This window comes from Pocillopora verrucosa, chromosome 13 (assembly GCF_036669915.1).
Source record: "Pocillopora verrucosa isolate sample1 chromosome 13, ASM3666991v2, whole genome shotgun sequence".
In the NCBI taxonomy this organism is placed as follows: Eukaryota; Metazoa; Cnidaria; class Anthozoa; order Scleractinia; family Pocilloporidae; genus Pocillopora; species Pocillopora verrucosa.
In genome coordinates, this window is record NC_089324.1 from 4,125,394 (window position 1) to 4,147,675 (window position 22,282).

General features: G+C 36.8%; 2 protein-coding genes across 6 annotated transcripts in view; both read left to right on the plus strand.

Moving 5' to 3' along the window:
- Nucleotides 1-36: 36 nt before the first annotated feature.
- Nucleotides 37-8,005, plus strand: LOC131776535 (leishmanolysin-like peptidase). The gene is made up of 3 exons (XM_059092733.2): nucleotides 37-2,170; nucleotides 3,208-3,372; nucleotides 5,201-8,005. The coding sequence occupies exons 1-3, from the start codon at nucleotides 1,472-1,474 to the stop codon at nucleotides 6,347-6,349; spliced, it is 2,013 nt and encodes a 670-aa protein (XP_058948716.2). The 5' UTR covers nucleotides 37-1,471; the 3' UTR covers nucleotides 6,350-8,005.
- A 4,193-nt stretch (nucleotides 8,006-12,198) lies between these two features.
- The window catches only part of LOC131776844 (serine/threonine-protein kinase MRCK alpha), a 36,121-nt gene continuing 26,037 nt past the window's right edge, over nucleotides 12,199-22,282 (plus strand). For all 5 annotated transcript variants that reach the window (XM_059093052.2, XM_059093073.2, XM_059093066.2 and 2 more), the window contains exons 1-15: nucleotides 12,199-12,693; nucleotides 12,821-12,912; nucleotides 13,016-13,099; nucleotides 16,062-16,157; nucleotides 16,927-17,075; nucleotides 17,432-17,525; nucleotides 18,283-18,339; nucleotides 19,120-19,263; nucleotides 19,701-19,762; nucleotides 19,872-19,972; nucleotides 20,326-20,408; nucleotides 20,716-20,795; nucleotides 20,963-21,036; nucleotides 21,433-21,519; nucleotides 21,708-21,830. In XM_059093052.2, the coding sequence (XP_058949035.2) occupies nucleotides 12,504-12,693; nucleotides 12,821-12,912; nucleotides 13,016-13,099; nucleotides 16,062-16,157; nucleotides 16,927-17,075; nucleotides 17,432-17,525; nucleotides 18,283-18,339; nucleotides 19,120-19,263; nucleotides 19,701-19,762; nucleotides 19,872-19,972; nucleotides 20,326-20,408; nucleotides 20,716-20,795; nucleotides 20,963-21,036; nucleotides 21,433-21,519; nucleotides 21,708-21,830 (1,516 nt within the window). In that variant the 5' untranslated portion in view covers nucleotides 12,199-12,503. The remainder of the gene's footprint in view (nucleotides 12,694-12,820; nucleotides 12,913-13,015; nucleotides 13,100-16,061; nucleotides 16,158-16,926; nucleotides 17,076-17,431; nucleotides 17,526-18,282; nucleotides 18,340-19,119; nucleotides 19,264-19,700; nucleotides 19,763-19,871; nucleotides 19,973-20,325; nucleotides 20,409-20,715; nucleotides 20,796-20,962; nucleotides 21,037-21,432; nucleotides 21,520-21,707; nucleotides 21,831-22,282) is intronic.

Below are 22,282 nucleotides of genomic sequence, written 5' to 3' on the forward strand. Positions count from 1 at the left end.
CCCTAAAGTGAGCTAGCGGGCGAAGAACATGCCAACAGATTCAAGCTAGTTACACTGTAAATAATTATCTGAAAGGTTTTTAAGGTATTTTTCATTTTTCTTCCTTTCTGTAGTCATTCGCTTGCGTAGTGTATTTTTTTCTACGCTTTTTGCGTTTATTATTCTTGGATAGCCTTTTTGCTGCAGTGGGTTTGGCGACTGATTTTTCAGAGATGACACTGTTGTACTTTTCAACATGTTTATTATCACTCTGAAAGCGTGTACATATAAGATCTTTCAGCTCTGAAAGCTGATTTTCTATTTTGTCTATCCTGTCGACATCAGTATTTACAGTGTTCCCACTACTTAAAACAAATGCTCGGGCTTATACTGAAAGAAAATTCGTTCCAGTTCAACGGAGTAAACTATCTCCAATGTTTTGGAACTGCCATGGGAACACGAATGGCGGTTGCTTTCGCCAATCTCTTTATGGCAGAAATTGAAACAAAACTGCTTCACCAAAGCAGTATCAAGCCGAGAGTATGGAAGCGTTACATTGACGACGTTTTCTCCCTGTGGGATGTTCGTAAACAAGACATTGATCTATTCATAGAACAAGCTAACACGTTCCATCCAACTATAAAGTTCACGGCTGAAATCTCAGAGATTGAAATCATTTTCTTAGACACGGCTGTCTACAAAGGTGAAAGATTCCAAAACGAAGCTATCCTCGACGTCAAAACTCACTACAAACCGACCGAGACCTTTCAATATACACACTATTCATCTTGCCACCCGCCAGGTGTTAAGAAAGGCTTTATTAAAGGAGAAGCTATCAGACTTCTAAGAACAAACTCCTCGGAAAGAAATTTCCAGGAGGCCATGTGTAACTTCAAAAACACGACTTGAAGCACGTGGTTACCCAAAAAGCCTAATTGAAAAAACGTTATCTGAGGTCTCGTTTGCCGCAAGGCAGTCGACACTTAAAAAACAAACCAAAAAAACTAAAGGCAAAATATTGCCTTTTGTGACAGCATACCACCCAGGGGTTAAAAATTTAAAACAAATACTGATGCAAGAATGGAACCTCATCCAAAATCAGCCACTGCTGAAAACAATTTACAAAACGCCTCCGATTATATCATACAAAAGAGATAAATCGCTCAAAGACATACTCGTCAGAGCGAAGCTTTAATTAAAGGCTTTTGCGTCGCAAACGTAAAACCACACAGGGTAGTCTGTGTAGGCCTGTCTATGACCTTTTGAACCCTTAACGTACTAGAATTTTATTCTTCTCATATTTTTTCTGTGGGGAACCCATTTTTAACTAGCTTTAATCTGTTGGCATGTTCTTCGCCCGCTAGCTCACTTTAGGGATAGCTGAGGATAATTTCCATGTATTTCCGCCTGCAAATATTAATATACATCCACGATCTGCGATTGGCCGGCAAAATTATCGTTTCCAGTTCCCTTGTACTGTTGAAAATTCAACATGGCGGCGGAAACGTTGTTGTTCTTTTGTGTACTCCAGTTATATTTAGCCGGGTTTTTTTCGTTATCACATGGTCTGATCCATGAATATGACGAGATGATACGACATATTCCACTAGAACCATCGCATATCTTAAAAAGACGCTCTGTGGACCAGCCACTGCGAATTTCGCTGGACTTTCTCAACATCAGCAATTTAGAAAATCCCAGCATGGTGAAGGATATTTTACAACAAGCGCAAAGCTATTTTAGTAGAACGTTGAAAGTTCGAAAGACAACGACGAATATTCGTCTTCAAAGGAGTTGTCCTAACCAGCTTTTTTTCTCTAAAAACGCCGATGGAAGTGGACCAGGGAGGGTCAGATTTTGTCAAGAATCATGCAATTCTTCTCGAATATTATGCGGACCAATTGAAATTCCAGAACACGATTTGGATCAGTGTAGGGTTTGTGACAAGAATGGCCAGAACTGTCGCAACGACACGAGACCTGAATTCACTGCTGGAGAAGGACACAAGGACGCAGATTTTATTCTTTATGTTACAGCAGTTACTCATGGGAACTGTGTAAAAAGCTCAACGACTTTAGCGTATGGTTCGGCTTGCCAACAAGAAAGTGGACTGGATAGACCTGTAGCAGGATTTATCAACATATGCCCCAAAAGGGTGACTGCAAGTGAACTGAGAAGCAGCTACAGTGAGGTGAGAGAGAGCTCGTCAAAGGTTGCGATTTTGAATTGTCCCTTTCTAGAATGGCGTCTTATAAAATTTAAAACACCAAATTTTGAATTTCATAGTTTTTAGGGTGTTTATGCCATCACCAAGATAAATACCCTTTAAAGCAATTTACAATTGGGTGTCTACTGTAATTTGTCTCTACTTTAACTTTGCTCTGTGATTGGTCTAGAAAACTTGCTACACCCTCTCAACAATCAAATGGAATCCTAAAGATGTAAATTTTTAAAAAAATTTGACTCGTCTTTGACATTTCCTTATATTTCCAGCAGTTTGTTTGTTTCCATTTTAAGTTCTCATTGGCCAGTGATAATGTAAACCTTTTTTTCTGATTGGATTACTCTTTTTTTTTTAACGATATTAAATTTGGTTGCAGTTTGTACCATAGTCTACTCTCTGGCCATCATGCTCCAGAATTATTTTAACTAAATGTAGTCGTGCCAAATGTAGCCATGAGTTACTGTAAAAACTTGCGTTTAAGCCACACTTGTGTATAAGCTGCACCCCCAACTCTCAAGCATGATTTTCGAAAAAAAAAAAAAAACTCCAGAAAAGCACTCTTGTTAAAAAAAGTTGGTTGTTTGTTTGCAGATGTTCACGATAAACTTAATGAAATCTAATGTTGTGTATTTTCAGTGACATTAATACATTAATAAGTTACTCAACTCTGAAAAAACCCTTTTTAAAGCTTTTTTAAATCGATTTCCTTATTTGCTGCGACTGACAACAGTTGTCTTTATTGCTAAAGCCCACAGCTCAAATAAAATTGGAATTTGAATGAAATTAAAGTGCAGAAGAACGATGCAAAACGTTTGCTTGGTAACCATGTGGGAAGTCTGGACAGTAGAGACAAATAATGGTCTTGTTTATAGGCCCCACCCACAATTTTTGGCTCAAAACTTAAGCAAAAAGGTGCGGCTTATACACAAGTGTTACAGTTTATTTTCCAGCTGCAGTCTTTAGTTTTTGATCCCCTGATAATAAAAGAAAACTTTATTCTTTAGGTTTTGGCAACTGTCAAACATGAAATATTCCATGCTCTTGGATTTGCACCATCATTGTATGCATTTTTCCGCAATCAAAGTGGTGAGCCGCTGACTGCTCGTCGCTCTAATGGACTTCCAAAAGAGTATGATGATGTCCTAAAACACTACAAGTGGAGTGAACAGGTCAGGCTTTTGGCACATTACATTGAAGAGTTTCTACTTTTCTAGACTTAGGGATCATGTTTATCTACTTAACTTACAATGTAGTATATGGTTTGAACCCAGGGGTAATGTGATCATGTAGCTTGTAATGGATTGTGGTCAGTAGTGGTGACTGATGTTTTGACAACCTGAGCTGAAGTGATCATTAGAATAAAGTTAAGAGATGTTAGTTAAGCGCGATGAGTGTGGTTTGGGTAAACTGATTGTGCAGTTAAGTTGTGATGTTACTGGCTATAAGACTCAAGTGGCATGAGTTGGTTGTGTTTAGTCAGTTTCAATCCATGGGTAATGTTTGGTGGTTTGTTGTAAATTTCATTACAATAAAGTCATCACTATGTTGCTGGCAACTGTTGACTCCTATTGAGGGGAGTCTGTTGACTATTGTTTAAATTGGTGATATGTAACACACCCCAATCAAATCCAGCTGACAGGATTCAGCTGCACAATCAAAGTTTTACAATGGTTATTTTGGGTTGAGTGAGTGAGACAGATAGGGCTGGAACTTGGAAATAATTTCGCCATTACTGACCCCTCCCCACCCACTGCTACAGCTGTTTGTCTTATCTACAGCCTTAGTAATTGTGTTATTGTCTAACCTATGCATTATGTGCATAAAGTTTTTATTTCTTTCCTTAATCCAATATTGGACTTAAATTTCTCATTCTATTTATTTAAGTCAGTATTATTGTCTCCCTAAATCCTTGCAGTGCATCTTACTCACAAGTCAAAAGATGATCAGCAACAAAATCAAGTGGACGCTGTGCAAACTCTTTTTCAGTATTTGTACATCGCTGACTTGTTTTTTCACTGATTTTTAGCTCCACAATGGATATTAACATTGTAACTGTTAACACAAATAAAATCCATACTGATTTTTAAATCATGAAACCAACAATAAAAACATTCAGTCATATTTTAAACTGCACTTAACCACAAAAAAAATTTAAATAGTATAAGAGAGATGGTAAGTTTTGTGCTCAGTAAAAAAAATAGAGAAAGATGTTTTTCTTCATGTCACAAGTATGGGACAAAGAAAAAAATCTGAGTCTTCATGAGGAATCAAACCTCAGACCTTCAGATTCTGTGCTCTGATGCTCAAACACTGAGCCACAAACACTCTATGCTGAGTGTGACCTATGACAAAGTTCATATGACATGTGTCCTGCATACTGCTGGAATCATCAATGTTGATAGCATCATGTCTGTTTTCTCTACCAAAAGACATTTTTTCTTAAAATTACTCTAACTCTGACAACTCAGGTTGGAGATGGGTGCTATAAGCAGTCTCCCCAAACCTAGGGCTGATCATGTGACTGAGCGATCAAGACTGAATTTCTCCTTACAATATTGACACAACGTCAAGTAGAGGAGTGATGGGAATAAAGAAAAATATAATTAGGGGATTATTAGTTGATCCAATAAAAAATTCCTCAAGCTAACATCATAAGAACTGTATGGCAGACAGTAAGGAGAATTACTAATGAGATCTTGATCTTGCACTATGTCAATAGTCTTGGAAGGTGGTTGTCATAAATGTAGATGTTACATGGTAATGTTTTCCCAGAGTGAAGGGATTAAACATCTAATTTTGAATTTCATAGTTTTAAGGGAATTTTTGCCATCACCAAGATAAATACCCTTTAGAGGAATTTTCAGTCGAGTGTTAAATGTAATTTGATTTTACTTTTATTACGGTAACTTAGCTCTGTGATTATTCCAGAAAACTTGCCTCACCCCCTCAACAATGAAATGGGACATTAAAATCAATTTAGGTTGAATTTCCTTCCAGACTGTCAGGATGGTAACGAGAAACGACTGGTTAACAAGGTCTGGTGCAATGCAACACAATGTTTATATGATGGTCACACCGAGGGTGAAAGAAGAAGCACAGAGGCATTTTAATTGCTCAACTTTAGAAGGAGCTGAGCTTGAAAACCAAGGAGGTGAAGGTACAGCATTAGCCCATTGGGAAAAGCGCTTGTTTGAAAACGAAGCAATGACGGGTGTTTTTACACAGAATACCGTGTTTAGTCGAGTGACTCTGGCGTTAATGGAAGATACCGGCTGGTACCTTGTCAACTATGAAATGGCCGATCCTTTACGCTGGGGAAGGAACTTGGGTTGTTTGTTTGCTAAAAACAGCTGCGCTGCTTGGATGAAAGCTCAGAAAACTGCTGGAAAGTCCATAGCTCCATTCTGTTCTAAAATCAAGAAACAGGGTGACTCACGGACTGGATGCTCCCTCGACAGAACATCTGTTGCCTCATGTAACTTAGTAAAATATGAACAAAATCTTCCTACTGAATTTCAGAATTTTTTGCCCGGTTTTATTCCGGGAATTTCCGAATCAGAAGACAGATATGGTGGGGCGGTAGTTTTAGCTGATTATTGTCCATTTTACCAAAGTTTTACATGGACACAGAAAGGAGAAGAGGTCAGAACATCTTCTTGTATATCACAACACAACGCTTTACCGTATGACCTGAATTATGCACTGGAATTCTACGGCAATAAATCACGGTGCTTTGAACAACGAACAAAGTGGATGAAAGAGAAATGTAGTACACGGTACACGGCTGTGAATCATGGAAGCGGATGCTATAAATTTCATTGTGAATCTGATGCACTGAGGGTCGAAATCACTGGTGGCTTTAAATATCCATGTTTCCATGAGGGCCAGGTTTTGGATATTTCTGTGCAAGTCGACAGTTGGAGCTTTCAAGGAACCCTTGTTTGTCCATCATGCGAAGAAGTTTGTTCTGACAGTGGATTTATTTGCCCGGCAGAAATAAAGCCTGCTCCAAAGAATTCACAACCAGTATCCAAAACATCACCAGTGACTTGTTCTGAATGTTCCATAGTAATACGACAGGTCTTACATACCCAGTTGCTTTTAATGATTGTGTACACAGTTTTTAGGTATGTTCTTGAAGCTTAGTTTTTTTTCTTGGATTTTTTTGGATTTGCTCCATTTTAGAGAAAAACATTTCCACTATGACGGCTTTCATTTTTCAAATTTTGAGTTGTAACTGTTGTTAACCGTGAAACCGTTGGCTTTATACCACTGATTCAATTGACTTTCCGTCATCAACGATTCATTCCTCTAATCCTGTAATGTGATTGGCCACTTTTATTTACTACACAAACTAATCGCACTGGCCAGTCAGATAAAAGGACGATGTAGTGAGGAGCCAATCAGAACCCACGATAAAAATAAGCAAACCGCCAGAAGCGCGGGAAAACACCAGCGACCAAGTTACGATTGGTTGTAGTTGTACATTCGCAGGAACTATTCTAGAGGGTTGCGTCACTTTTAAACTCCAACCAACCACAGAGCAAACTAGAAAAAACACCTTTGCAAGTTCCACTGAGTGACACTACAATAGTCGCACCGTAAGAGTCTGAAAGAGATAGGGCAAAAACAGTTTTCCGATAGTGGTACAGGCCACAACGACGTACGCGCGTAGAAATTAATTACATGTACCATTCACTTATGCCAGTAGCTTTTTTTGTACTGTTAAAGTGTATCTCAGCTTAATATAGTATAGGAGTAATTTATTCCTCAAAAAGGAAACTAGTAACATATCATTTACTACCCTTTAATTTTAGAATTATCAGATTATTTTGAATATCACGTTCTGAGTTACTTTTGCAAGCAAGAATTTTTATAAGCGTAATTTATTCTTCGGAATAATTATTTTAAATTGGCAAATACTGGATGAATTGTATTGCAATGTATATAGCAAATTATTTAAAATTTTATTATTTTACTTGAATCCACGAGCACCTTTGTTTTATTTGCGCATGAGCCTGCAAGCTCGAAAAGTGCTCTGCATGAAAAAATAACCGTCCAAATGAATACTGTTAAATAAAAATTCGATCAACAAAGCCAATTATACTCTTGCTGTTGAGATAGGAAGGTTTGGATGGCTGTGATGAGTCACTAAGGACCTTAAGCACACCACGACGGCGACGGAAACGAGGACGTGGAAAAACAAAAGATCTAATTGGTAGAACAATAGCTCAGCACGTGCATTCTAAAACTTTATACATTTCTTAGCCGTCCTCTGCAAAACAACAACGTGAAATCACCACAATTTGCGTCGCCTGCGAACCGAAACCGCGACGGCAAATTATTTTAATTTCCATTTAGAACTCAGCGCTTCTATTAAACGTTTTGCTGAAGTTGAGGTGTGGCTCCATATGGGACGGTAAACAAATGCAGCTATTTTTGAAATTCTAATTAAAGGTAGAAATTCATTTTTCAATCGAAGTCTTCCTTGGCGTTGCCGTCCTGACTGCTTAAGGTCCCTAATGAGTAACTGAAAGGAGAATTCGTTGTGTTATCTCAACATTTCATAGCAATAGAGACGATAATGATAATGAAAATGATGTTTGATGATGGAAATGAGTATAATGGTATTAATAATAATAATAATAATGATATTAATGACGATAATAATAATGATAATGATGCTAATATTTCCAAGTAATAGTAATTTCAATCAATAACGATAATAGTAAACAATGATGTTGCACTAATGCTCAAAGTACAAGCGCTTTGCAATCACAAAATAAAAACTACTAAACTATACCAAGTTTCGTAAAGATTTTTTCAAAAAAACGATCTTTGTTTCACAACATATACAAGCGTTTGCTTTTCCCTGACATCAAAGCGATTTATTCCTGAGACCAGTGACACAAAAACCTCCGGAAACAGAAATTGATAGGGCAGGTTGACACGAATAAAAAGAAACGAAGAAAACTTTTCCGAGTAGGGGAGATCGTTTCCTTGTTGCGCAGAAGGGCCCTAAACAGACGGACGTTTGGATTGAAGTACAGCAGCACAGCCGAGAGGAGAACGGGTTGGACTCTCAACCCAGAGGTCCCGGGTTCGAGTCTCGACACCGTCGGCTGGATTAGTTGCTCGTTATTACAGCTCAACCCCTGGAACGTGTTTGTAAATGGCGAACTGGTTTGCCTCTTATTTGTTGGTGTTCTACATCATGTTACATTTGATCTGTATTACTAATATACAATTCTTAGCGTGTTTATAATCATCGGACAACTGTGAAAACCAGTGGGTCACCAGAAATTCTGACACCCTCGGAAGTCATTTTTAATTTATCTTTTCTCAACATGTTTTTAGTTGAAGGGAAAAGTTCATGGGGTACATGGGTATAAAAAAAAATCAAAATTGATTAAACATGTGTTATTATCCTTATCTCATCTAAGACTTCAATTAATGCAGTTTTATCCTTTAAGCCAATTGTGAATGATTCGCTTATCTGCCCGAGTAACCTCTCATCGACTCTTATCAGTTGCCTGCGCAGACGATTGTCAGTAACAGTCGTGGAACTCTTGCCTTTCAACCTTTAAAGCTTTAAGATTGACAAGCACCTAATTTCTCCAGACACTATTACAGCGGAATCACTCGTTACAGTCTTGAGAATAAAGGAAATTATCGCTTCAAGTAGTTTAGACGCTCGGTATTGTTTATCAAATTCGCCATGTCAATACAATAGGAAAGATCCCATCGTGTTTTCACAAAAGCTGCAATCTGACTGGCTCTGCAACTCGCTGTTTATTCCGTGATAGATAGTGAGTATTAGTGAAGAGCCTAAGAGTGTGCGCTGTAAACAAGATATTTTAAAAAAAAACTTGAGTCTATGTTTTTTGTTTTTTTTTCATGTCGAACGACTAATAGATTTATACTAAAACTATTAGATCATTCACTCACGATCTCTTTCGTGATGGTCGCGTTCACCAACCCTCACGCGATAGAAATCCGGTGATCAAGCTAGCCGTTGGTTAGAATTCAATGAAATGTCCTTGGTGAGTCAGTATGCATTAACATTACGTGTCTTTTCTTGGTAATGCTGTGACACCTGAATGAAAATCGCAAAAACTTGAGAAATTCCCATCACAATTTACAGTCATTTGGAATTGGCACCGCAAAAAAAATTTTCCCCAAGGAACAAGCAAAATTGCGAATTTGCGAAAGTAAAAAAGAAAAAAAAGGAAAAAAATCCCCAAAATGTTCATGCTACATTGTTACTCGATTAGAACAGAGTAAGCTGATTAATATGAAGTGCCCGGTAAAACAGAATTTCAACGGGTGCAGCCATTGAACGCACAACTGTTTGGCCTTATTTACCGCCTTTTGGGGGGAGGGGTGGTAGCGGAGAGGGAGATCACTCGTCGCCAACAGAATGTAAAAGGGAGACTAAAACTGACTGCCGATGAAGGAGGGGGGTTGGGGTGGGGGAATCATAATAATATTACAGAGCCTTATAGGGGATCGGGTAAATTGTATCGTGACGCAACCAAATCCATTCGACTCCTTTCCGGTCCCCACCCCCCAGGCGATAAATAATGAGCAGCCTTTAGGGTCCCTCCTTGCGATTGATGTAAGTCATGTCATGGCGGGAAATGAAGAGTAGTTAAACACACTTTTCTTGTGGTACTTTAGTCAAATCGCTTGAATTGCCGTCTAATCATTTTTTTTGTGGGAAAATTTTATTCTGAAATTTTTAAACTCAAATTTTATTATGTTGGGTGAATATTTTTGACTACCGGCACACTTCACCATTTGAACTTTCAGCAAAAAGAGTCAACTTATACTCTTGTGGAAATTCAATTAACCAACTCAATGTACAACAAATCTCAATTTGATAGGACTCCATGTGTCCCGTGTCAGATGAAATGGTAACTTCTCGTCCGGATCAAATAGCTTTGCATGACCAAAGCACTTGGGCGATAAAGGCATTTAAAGATTATATTAACACGGATAATTTACGGTCTAATTGAGACGCACGATATTTTGTAATTGAGCTTTTATTTACGTTATGACGTATTTTAGATTCCAAAACATTGAATAGTTTATAGCGTAAGTTTGCTCTGAGTAAGGTAAAGTAAACTTGCCGTTTCGCTTCAGATTAAGGTGGGGATTAAGGACGAGACTGCGAGATGCAGCAGGTTGTTAGAACTGGGATAACATAAGAGGTTCTCGCCTAAGTAGTGTCTAAGAAGGATTTAGACAACCAGGTTCTAGAAAAGGTGAATAACCATCCATAGTCGCATTCAGGAAATACCTAAAATTGGTCAGGGTTTTGGTTATCTAACAATTATTCTTAACTGAATTAAATTACGAATTCGTACATAGTTTAAACAATTAAGCAGTCTCAAGTATTTGATTATCTAGCCGTTGATATTTTTTTCAACCTGAGGCTTTAAGAAAAAATGTTAATTTTGCTTTGATCTTTATGTTTTTAATGAGAGGAAACGTATAGACGAGAGACGTCCATGTCTTGGCTGCACAGAATGAGTTTTAAATAATGTTCTAGAATATATGTGGTTGTAATATATTAGAGGTAAATCACGAAACTTCAATTAAATGAAGATTTAGCTTCTGGTCTTAAATTTCTTAGGAAATTTTAAATCAGTCAACTTGACAGTTCTTTTGCTTTGATTGAGGTCTAGGAAAGTCTTTGTTTTGTTAGGATCTTCATCAGTTTTTCGACGCATCAATTGATCATTTATAATCACACAGGGTTATTTAGAGGTCTCAAGTGAGGTCGAAGCCCGAAATAACTAGCATTTTGTAGCATAAGGCATTTAATTCATAGAAAAATTTGCTTGTTAAAACTGTAGAAGTAGTTGGATCTACAGTGACTGACCTTATAAATTTGAATCAGTCCAGCTAGCAGTTTGACGTAATTAGATTCAGTTCTATTCAAGCAAGGTAATGATTTGCATTTGTTCATTTACTTACTAACTCAATTATATATTTGTATGTTTGTATGTCAGCTATCACTCTTCAGTGGATTTTAAACAAGGTTAGATGATATGGAAACAAGTGAAAACAAAGAAAAAAAAAGACAGTATATTAAAAAAGAATTGCGAACATGCGAATGAGACTGAATCTTAACAGAATGTTAATGGCCTTAGAATCTATCTAGGCTGACGCATACTGATAATAGGTTTTACCCATGACATTCCCGGTCTTGAAAAGTTGACACTTGTGACAACACGACAATGAGCATTTAATTAGATTGAAACGGCGCCTTACTGATTGGGAGTGATAAAAACAGCCTTTTCGCGAACTTCTCTTAACAAATCCTTCAACGATGGTTTACATTTCTCTGGCGCGCGAGGAAAAATGCGTTCAGAATTTGACGAAGATTTCGATAACTCTTGAGCGGCCAATAAACAACAAGCAAATTACTCCTACGAGGAAGAATTGCTCGAGATGTCAGCTTTCCAAATTAGCCACGGTCATGTATCGTGTATCTGCCTTGATCAACTTATCATGGTTGTTAATAAACAAAGTCCCGCGACTAAGCACAACAATTTTTCCATAGGCTAATAAATTTGCTCGTTTTCTTTTGATACCAGTACAGTCGCTTTATGTGTTGTGGAAGCCTCTTCTGATCTAAAAATAATTGATATTTGTGATAGGAAGCTGCTTGAGTGGGAGTGGGTATATATCTCGTAACCGGAAGAGTCAAGATGTTGGAAATAGTCTCACGATGAACTAATTAGCCTCTAGTGATCTCATAATTTCGTTTATTTCTCCTCCTATTTTATTCTGATCATAATACTATATTAATATTTTCGATGAATTTAGATGCTTCTCAATAGTTCCTCTTATAGTTCGTTTTTTTTTTTTTTTTTGGGCAACACTTATTACCCATAACTCCCCTGTGCCTTCTTAAGCCATTACGTCAGCGGTATGTTAGGCTTGGCTTTCCCACAATGCCATTGGCGGTGATCTACCATATTTCCGATTTTCTTCGAAAGCATATGAGGCATTGTTTTTGCGTAGAATCATCGATCGAAGATTGGTCAAAGCTGCGGACTTTAGCCGGTCTATGAGATCTCTTAAAAGCCAGTATTTCCAAACGAAGACTAGCCTTCAGGAAATTGGACCGACGGTGTAACACTTAAAGGATTTTGGGTCGTCACGACTGTGAGACCACCATGTCCATAGAACACAGAAGCGGTGTATAATCGAGTGAGAATATGCGGTAGTCTGTACGCCCAACTACATCACTTGCTAATTGCTGGAAGCGAGGACAATAGAACTAATCATGGCAGCAGCGAGCGAAGCACCAGCCGAAGAAAGACTAAAACAATTAGAGAATGTATTCTCTTACGGTGGAAAAGAGAAAGGGTCTTTTAGCACTGAGACCTTACTAGACATTTTACTGTTGTTGTACGACGAGTGTTGTAATTCTACCCTTCGTAGAGACAAAAATATCAGTGAATTTATTGAGAATGGTAAGTGGAGAATCAGCATTGAAACGTAAAGCTGAGCTTGTGATTTATGACAGCCGAGTTATTCTAACTGCGATAGTTGCCTGCGAGCTTGGTGGTTGATGTATGTGTTGTTATGTGTTCATTGCAGTGAAGCCGATAGCGACGAAGATTAAAACTCTTCGTTTGCGCCGAGAAGATTTCGATCCCCTTACCTTGATTGGTAAAGGAGCATTTGGAGAAGTAAGAATCCTTAATTTTTGTGGGAAATAAAGTTTTTCGCCCAAGCTTATATTATTCTCTTCAGCACAAGACGTGAACTTTCCTATCGAACTTTCCTTTATAGGTGACTGTGGTTCGCATGAAATCCAATGACAGAATATACGCTATGAAGACTTTAAACAAATGGGAAATGTTGAAAAGAGCCGAGGTGAGTAGCTCATTCATCTATTCAGTGAAGTATTGTTTAGTCTTTTGGGTTAATTTTGACCCGACGATTGGCTCCGCTTCGGTCTTGTGGAAATTAAATGAGTTGAAACTGCATGTCTGAGAAGTGTACATTCCTATTTTGACACTCTAGCGATCCACATTCGTTTGCTAAGCGACTTTACAATTGATCAAATGTTGATTTTTGACAAAATTCAGCATTCGTATCTGTTTGTGAAACACGGTAATTCTTAATCCTTTATCGAACGAATAGAAGTGCAGGAGTCTCTAATTGGAGCACTCTGTGGTATTCGCACAGTTTCGGTTTGCATTCGTAATGCACCGGTGCGAATTTAAATAACCACGTTATGCCAAAATTATTTACTTTCACAAGGATTCCCTATGGTCAGAATACATATCAGTGTTTGCTTTGTAAGATTTTCTGTGGCGAGGAGAGTCGATATTTCCTACTCACAGCTGCCTTTATTTGATTTCATGCTTAGTTTCGATGCTCCATTAGTTTTGAGTAGGAAATTCTTGTGCTCTGAATCGTGAAGCACAGCTTTTGTGTATATTCATGTAAATGTATGACTATGTTTAGATAAAAAAGAGAGTTAGTTTCATATAGATCAAGGCTCAAGAGTTTCTTTTTGTTATTCCGTCAGTGTCAGAGGTTATATTGCGAAAAAAAATACAGTGTTATATTCACCTCTGCAGACAGATGTGCTCGTTTTTCTTTTGTTTCATTGATTGTAATTCTTGTGTCGTAACTTCTGGAAAAACGGATAGACAGCTGAAAATATGCTATCAATGGTTGCTGCAAAGTGCATCACCTTTATCATTTCCACGAACAATAAGAACAACCTCACCATCAGATGTACAGGTTGAACATGGAATTTATAGCATGAATTTTAGCCTTTAAAGAAGGGGTGTTTTGTTTGGGAAGATGACAGATCAAGTTAGAGCAAGTTTGTATTCTGTTGGCTCTATAAATAATTGAACTCATTCTTCAATACAAGTGTAAAGTTAGTTTAGAAGTACTTAACACAAAATGTCATCCACAGCATGTCAGAAATAGCAACCATGAAATGTTTTGTTGTATGTGATCAGTTCTTTAGTACATGCATGTTTAATTCTAAATTGCGGAATAATGTGAACTTTTTCCCTTGACTAACCAGCACACTTCAAATTGTGAAAATAGGTGCAACACTAGAAATTTGTATAGCTTTTCTTTTACTCTTCTTGTTGAGTGGAGATAAAGAAGTATGCTTCTCATGTTGTGATTCCCAGGGTTAAGACAATGAAATATCCCGGTGCATGGCATCTCCTTCTTGTACATTTTATAAACAATGCAAAATATCAAAAGCAATGTGACAGCTCTCATTTTAATTTCCTGTCTTTTTGTTTTGACTCTGTAGAGTGTTGAGAATATTCTAACCAGTTTTTGCGACACGTTCAAATTACTATGTTGGTCTTATCTATAAAATGTCACATTCCAGCATTCTCTTGTTTTGTCTGATATCTCAAAGTTTGGTTTCCACTGCATTGTCAGAGTCTCATTGTAAATAACATGTAGTACATGATATGATGTTTATTCAGCCTCATTTAAAGATTGTCAAATTCACTGCAAGAACCAAATACAAACTGAAGTAAAATGGTGCCGTAAAAAAAATATATATATATACTTGCCTTTTCAGCAAATTTCTTGCATTTTTTCAGAACCATTAAAACATCCTCCCATATCTTTTGTTTGTAGTTGAAATAAGAAAGTGTATTTAAACCTACAGTATATTTACTTAGTACAGCAAGTATGTTTTTAATTTGTCTCCTTAATTTAATTAACAAGAAACCAAGTAATTGTTGTACAAGCCACATTCTAGATAAGCATCCTGTTTTGCATTTTGCTTCCAATTTTTGGCTGCCAAGAAGTACATTTTGTTTGGTAATTCTTTAAGAAACATTATCTTCTTCTTAAAAGTTTATCAAACCTATTTTTAAAGTGAGCTAAATTTTATCCATTACACACTTTTTTAAATTCAATTTGTAATAATTCTTTAAGCTTATGACATTAATGCACAATATGCCTTTGAAATTCATTTACAGCTTACTTTGCACTTTACCTTCAACTGTATTATAATAACCTGTCAATTAGCAAAGTAATTAATAACTGTCTTGAAAATGTGAAAATCCTGATAGCAAACATCTTGAATATATTTTGTTTGTAAGTGTTTCAGGCATTATCAAGGTTTTAAACTCGTGATCTTCAAAGGATTAAATCGTGCCCAGTGCTAAGTCAAATTAAGTAGTGTTTATTCTGATCCATTCTCAATAATGGAAGAACATGACAAGGGATTGTTAGGCAAAGGAACAAAACCGGAAAGCATGGTTGGCACATGACCCAAGTTTGACAAGAATGACTTAATTAACCGGAAGTATGGTTAAATATTGTTCCACTCTAGTGATTTTTTTCTACTCTTCAGTGAAAAGTTCCTGTAACCCTTTCACAATGTAAAACAAGTTAATCTCATCAAGGGTATTACCAAAACCTTTTTTTCACTGAAATTTTTGAGAGTAGATGTAAAAGATTCTTAGATATAGTTCTCACCAATGTGGAAATTGCATATTTTTATGCCAACAAAATCTGATACAGTTGAACCAGTATCAAGTGGTTGGTCATTGAAGTCGGAAAATCCCCCCCCCCCCCCCCAAATTATTGTTGCAGTAACCGTTACATCTATTAAACAGTCGTTATCAACCTTGATTGAATCCTAATGGCCTGTTTGTACAGTCTTTACCAGTATTGAATGGTCAGTTAAAGTGTAATCACTCAAATTAAAACAATTAATAATATAAGTGGATTATTTGCCTCTTACTTCCAAACTCAGTTGAGTTATACAATAATTCTTTTTGTCCTTATGTGTTAGTGGAGTTGTATTTAATACTTTTATTCGGTTGTTCTATTGCAGACTGCATGCTTTAAAGAGGAAAGAGATGTCCTTGTGTATGGAGACAAGAAATGGATAACTACTCTGCATTATGCATTTCAAGATGCTGATTATTTGGTAGGATCGCAATCTTTGTTGCAGTTTGTTGTGCACCTTACCACATTCAAATACTAGCTTTAGGTTAAGACAAATATTGTCTAAAAATTGTCTTGTAGTATTGATTATAAGTCATTGCATTCAGCATTTTGAGTTGTGACTGTTTTGATGGCTTTGGCAATCGCAAAAATGTTGCAACTTAATTTGCAGCAAAAGTTAGTATCCCAAAGATATTGAAAATGATTTTTTAGGTATTCCTGCACTCTGTATGGTGATTACAGCTCCAAGCTTTTCAAAATCAATGTTTGGCAACCTTAAATTACAAATTGATCATTGGATAATTAGTTTATCACATTTTAAATCAGCAACTTTCATTGCAAATTCAGGTGCCAAAATCTTTTCTTAATTGTTACAGCTTGGAGTGAAAGTGGTTACTGTCGCACCCATTTTGGCTTCAATATCAGCCTGATAGGTTAATAAAAAATATTTTTGTTATTGTCACTGTTATGGCTTAACCCTTTAACTCCCACGATCTTATTAGTAATTCCCCTTATTGTCTGCTATACAATTCATATAATGTTAGTTTGGAGAATTTGGAATTGGATCAACCAATAATCCCCTAATTGATATTTTTCTTTATACTCATTACTCGTCTGCTTGATATTGTGGTGATAGTGTAAGGAGAAATTCTGTCTTGGTCATGAGTGGGACTTGAAGGGTTAACAACTTATGGTTCAATGAAGAAGGGGAGGAGTAATTGGTGCCAATGTTTATTTTGTTTCTTCAATAGTATTTTGTCATGGACTACTACAGTGGAGGTGATCTTCTAACTCTCCTCAGTAAATATGAAGATCATTTGCCAGAAGAAATGGCCAAGTTTTACCTGGCTGAAGTGGTGTTGGCTGTGAATTCAATACACAAAATGGACTATGTGCACAGGTAGGAAATGCTATCTATCTTAGAGCACATTGATTTCCAGTGGGAAGGTGAATCTGTGTTAGGCTGGTTTTCATGTGTCGTTAAGATCCCAGACAATCATGGAGTGCATTTCTGAAGTTTGGAATGTAATGGGAAATTAGAAATGTTCCCAATTTTCCATATTTGTTGCTGACCATCCCAGGAAGTTGGCATTTTTTATGAAAAATCTGGGATGGTCAGGAAACAGTGAAATTGTTAATTGTCTGTGATTTTCTGGACATATGAAAACCAGGCTTTGCTGGTGTAGCAGCTTAATTAGTTGCATTCAAGTTTTCCTTTACAATTCTTTATAATGCTTTGTAACTCTTGTTTTTCAGGGATCTCAAGCCTGATAATCTTCTTCTTGATGTTAGTGGACATATCAGATTGGCTGACTTTGGTTCCTGTTCAAAGCTTGGAAAGAAGGGCACTGTAAGTGTTTCCTTGTTTTGTTCTAATGTTAAATTTGGAGATAGAATGCAGAGTAAGCAGAATTGGCCTTTGTTAGGACCATGATGATTGCATTGCAGTTCACTCTGAAAAAAAATTACAGGATGAATACATAGCCCTGTTAGAGGCAAGACTGCCCGGTATGAGTGAACGATTGAGGCTTGTGGCCAGCATTCCTTTAATTCTTACCTTTCATCTCCTGGAATGGTCATCTGATAAATACTTCTTACAACTTAGCTCTTTCACTCTTAAGATCTGATTGTTAATTCTCCCCTCTAGCTGCTACATATTTCCTTGTAAATTAGTTGTAAGAATTTGATGCTAGATCAAGATAATAACTTCTACCTGATAAGTTTGAGTATTCTCATTACCTGTTTGCTGGATTATGCATGGCTGTAATAGGGAGAAGTTTTATGTTAGTCACATATGGGACTAGTAGGGTTAACAAGTGAAATGAACTGGGAGGAGAATTTAGAATAACAAAATCAGTGTAACAGGTAATTGGCCACTGTAAAGAGTTTTAACTCTGACATTTCCAGTGTTAGCCCTTCAGAGCAATTGATTGAAATGAAATATTGTTTTGATTCAACAACAAGTTCTCATGAAGGTTTTATAAATATTGCTATTAGTTAGGAGGATTGGGAATAAGATTTTGAAAATGAGAGGGTTAACAATGCTTGGATTGCTTTGAACCTTATACCATACAAACTTCACATTTCCCTTTTTTTTTTTTTCTTAGGTGAGATCAGCTGTTGCTGTGGGTACCCCTGACTATATCTCTCCCGAAATCCTACAGGTATGGTTATGTGTCAGTTTTATACTAGATTTGGTAATTTGGACACAACGGAATCACACAGGAAAACCAATGTATGCATTAATGATAAATACCCTTGTCAAGGACAGCCTCAGGGCTCCCACAACCTCATGACTGCTGTTACACGTTTCAGAATGCAAACAAATGCTAACAATTTGAAACACCTACAAAATGTTACCGACCAGATTTTCTCCTAGTCATCATCTATGTTAAATTCCATTTACAGCATAACCCTGTAGCATCTGAGGGTGACTATTTTCTATTTTCTTCTTACAGTATCACCCCTAAATTAAACATTTAGGTCACAACAATGATGGAAATGATCACCAACTAAAGCAGGGTTCAACACCTGGCTATCTGCATTACTAACCACTGGGCTAGTGATTTCTAAAATTTACTAGCCTGAAACACAACTTGGAAGCCCGGATTACTTTTCCTCAAGGTCTACTTCAACCCCAAACACGCAAATCTTCCCCTTATTACTAACCCAACCAAATTTTTACTAGCCTCGGGCTACCAGGCTAGCTGAGATGTTGAACTGTGCAAAGGAGCTCTTGTTCGTGAAACAAATTCATCTCATCAGCACCATAAAAAAATGTATAGAGAACAGTATGGTGAATATGTATACTGATGTTATGGTGTACAGGGTTAACTTTATTTAAAGGTTGTTCCCTAGGCACATACAAGGATTTATGATTATTGTCAAAACTATTTCCACTTCACCCTTAAAACCTTTTTTTCCTTTTTTTATATCTTGCGCAGGCCATGGAAGATGGGAGAGGAGAATATGGAGTTGAGTGTGACTGGTGGTCCTTGGGTGTGTGTATGTATGAAATGCTTTTTGGTGAAACTCCATTTTACGCAGAATCTTTGGTGGAAACCTACAGCAAAATTATGAGCCACACTGTAAGTTTCTAAAATTTAGCAAACTGTTGCCTTTTGCACCAAATTTAAGAACTAGTTTGTGTAAATTTAGTAATATGACTGATCAAGTTGAATGTTATTTGATGTGCATCCCTCAACAAAATTGGAATTAAGGACACTTATAGCTAGTTAAAACTTATCAATCAGAGGAATGAATTCAGATATGGGTAGGTGCCTTTTTCAAGGGTTTTTTCACTGGTAAAAAAATCCATTGAAATTGGAGACAAAAGTGAAACCTTTGTCAATTTGGCTTGATAGCTGTAACTGATAGTGGATGCTTAACCATTCTCAACATATGTAAACCCAAAACCAAAAGTTTTGACTGAGGTAAGGATTCCTTAACTGTAGTCAAGCTATTTGGAGTAAAATTTGGTGCTAAAGAATTTGGATGCTGAATGTGTGTTGTCTCTTCTCTTCAGGGCAAATTCAATTTTCCTTCTGATGTGGAAGTGTCAAATAATGCCAGAGATTTAATGCAGAGGTTTGTCTGAAAATTTTCAATCATTGAGGTTAAAAGTGATGTCTATGGCTAACACCAGGAATGGATTTGCATTAAATTTAAACTCACCTGTGTTCTGTTTATCTGACAGACTGTGTTGTAAAATGGAACAAAGATTAGGTCAAAATGGAATTGATGATTTTCGAAATCACCCTTTCTTTGAGGGAATTGACTGGGACAACATTGGCGACAGTAAGTTTATGCTAACCTGGTAGTGCTTTACCAGTAGTAAGTGGGAGGGGAGGGGAGGGGAGGGGAGGGGGGACATGCTCATTTCCTGGACTTCAAGAAAATAGTTTCACTGAAATGATGGGTGGGGGGAGGGGGGTTATTTGAAAGGAAGTTATTAGATTGAGAGATTCATTAGAAACTTGAAATCTATATCATGGGCTTATTAAAGCATTTTTTGTCATTGTTGTTGCAAGTTTATATGCTATTGCACTGCAAACTGGGAGACATGTTATCAGACCTCTAAGACTATCATTTGTCTTTGACTATCAAAAATCAAAGTACTTATCATTTTTGTTTCTTTTGGTATTTCACAGCTGTACCGCCTTACATCCCTGATGTTAGCAGTCCATCAGATACTTCAAACTTTGATGTAGACATTGATGAATCAAGAGCAAATGTATGTGCTGTGATTGCTTTTCTGATTATGTTTTGCAAAGTGTAGATAACAGAAATTTGACAAGTGGTCTAGATGCTACCATGCTATTTGTTTTTTTAAAAGTCAGGCATCCAATTCCTTTTTTATATGATTTTTTTTATAAACTGTTTCAAAGATGACTTGGTTCATATATTTTTACGCTAACAAGAGCACTCCAAATTTAACCTTTATTTTATAAAAAATTTACAAATGCCAAGACTTACCACACAACTTTGTATAATTGTTTTTTCCTTAGCTTCAAATGAAATAGTTTCAATTTAATCTTCAGGATGCTATGAGGCCATCATCTGTTTCCCCTTTTACTGGACATCATTTGCCGTTCATTGGATTTTCATTTACAGAGAATAGGTATGTGAACTTGTGGAGTATCTTGGATTCTGGGTCATGGCCTTAAGACATTTGGGGTTCAAAGAGAGAATGTTTTCTTTTTCCTTTGAGTGTAAGTAAGTCCAGTTGGATAGTGAGTTAATGTACAGTGTAAAACTAACATCATTACTGCTTTTTTTCTGCACTAGTCGACTCTCTGATAAAGCTCATTCTGTGATAAAGGAAGCTGGGCATGTCACTCTAGAACCAGTCACGAATAATGGTAATTTGTATGAAATGCTTTGCATCTTTGATTTCTTTTTATGAGTGGCATAGCTCAAACAACATCCAAAACTAGTAACCTCTGAAGTACCTCGCTCTTATCAGCAATACTTCCATTTAATTATTATGACTTATAAATTGGTGTATGTCGAGATAAAACCAGCAACCTGAAACTTTTGTTTATTCTTGTCACCTTTTTTCTGATTGATTAATAATATTTTACTGATATTTTTTAAATTTTGTCAATAGATATTGTTGATATTTTGACAAAAAGTTTCATATTTATTACCTCTTGAAGCTAAATCAAGATGGTGGTTAGTTTTCAACTCTAACACTTTGCCCTTCTTAAATTTAATTATACCATTGAATCTCAATATGATTTATATTTTTAAACAAGTTCCTAGCTCACTATCTGTCGAAGCTTATGAAAGAAGAATACAGAGGCTTGAGAGGGAGAAATCGGAACTGGCCAGAAAGCTTCAAGGTGAGCCCCTCTTTTGGCAATTTCCTTTTATTCATAAACACTTTTGGATGGAGAGGCACTGTAGAGTGTGATCTCCCAGTTGGGAATCAAAGCTACACCTCTCAGTGTGGAGTTCAGTAAAAATTAGGCCATCTTTTTTTTCTGGTTACCTGCACTACTATCTTAATTTCATATAAATTGTTTTATAGAATCCACTAAAGCATTGCAAGATCAAGCACTGTCTGTTGATGGTTCTAAAAGTGACCAAATAGACACCATGGAAATGAAGAGACTTAAAGACGAAATGACATCAATGAAGAAGAAAGCCATGGGTAAGAGGATGCTCGTTGAATCTTAACCCTTTAACTCCCATGAGTGACCAAAACACAACTTCTCCTCACAACATCAACGCAATATCAAGCAGACAAGTGATGAGAATAAAGAAACATATTGGTTAGGGGATTATAAGTTGATCCAATACCAAATTCTGCAAACTAACATGACAAGAACTGTATGACAGACAGTGAGTAGAATTACTATTGAGATCTTGGGAGTTAAAGGGTTAAACCATACTTTTTTTTTTGCAAAAACTTAGTGTAGACCTTTCTATTTGCTCTTTGGGAGTCATTTGATTTCTCATGTTCTCTTAGAGGATTTTTTTGAGAATGAGGCTCATCAGTAACATTTAGATGATTGAGGTGCCACCCACTATTTTTCTTCTGCTTTTCTCCCTGGATTTAATCAAGAAAGTATTCAATCTACATTTCTTTGATGAAAATGAAAA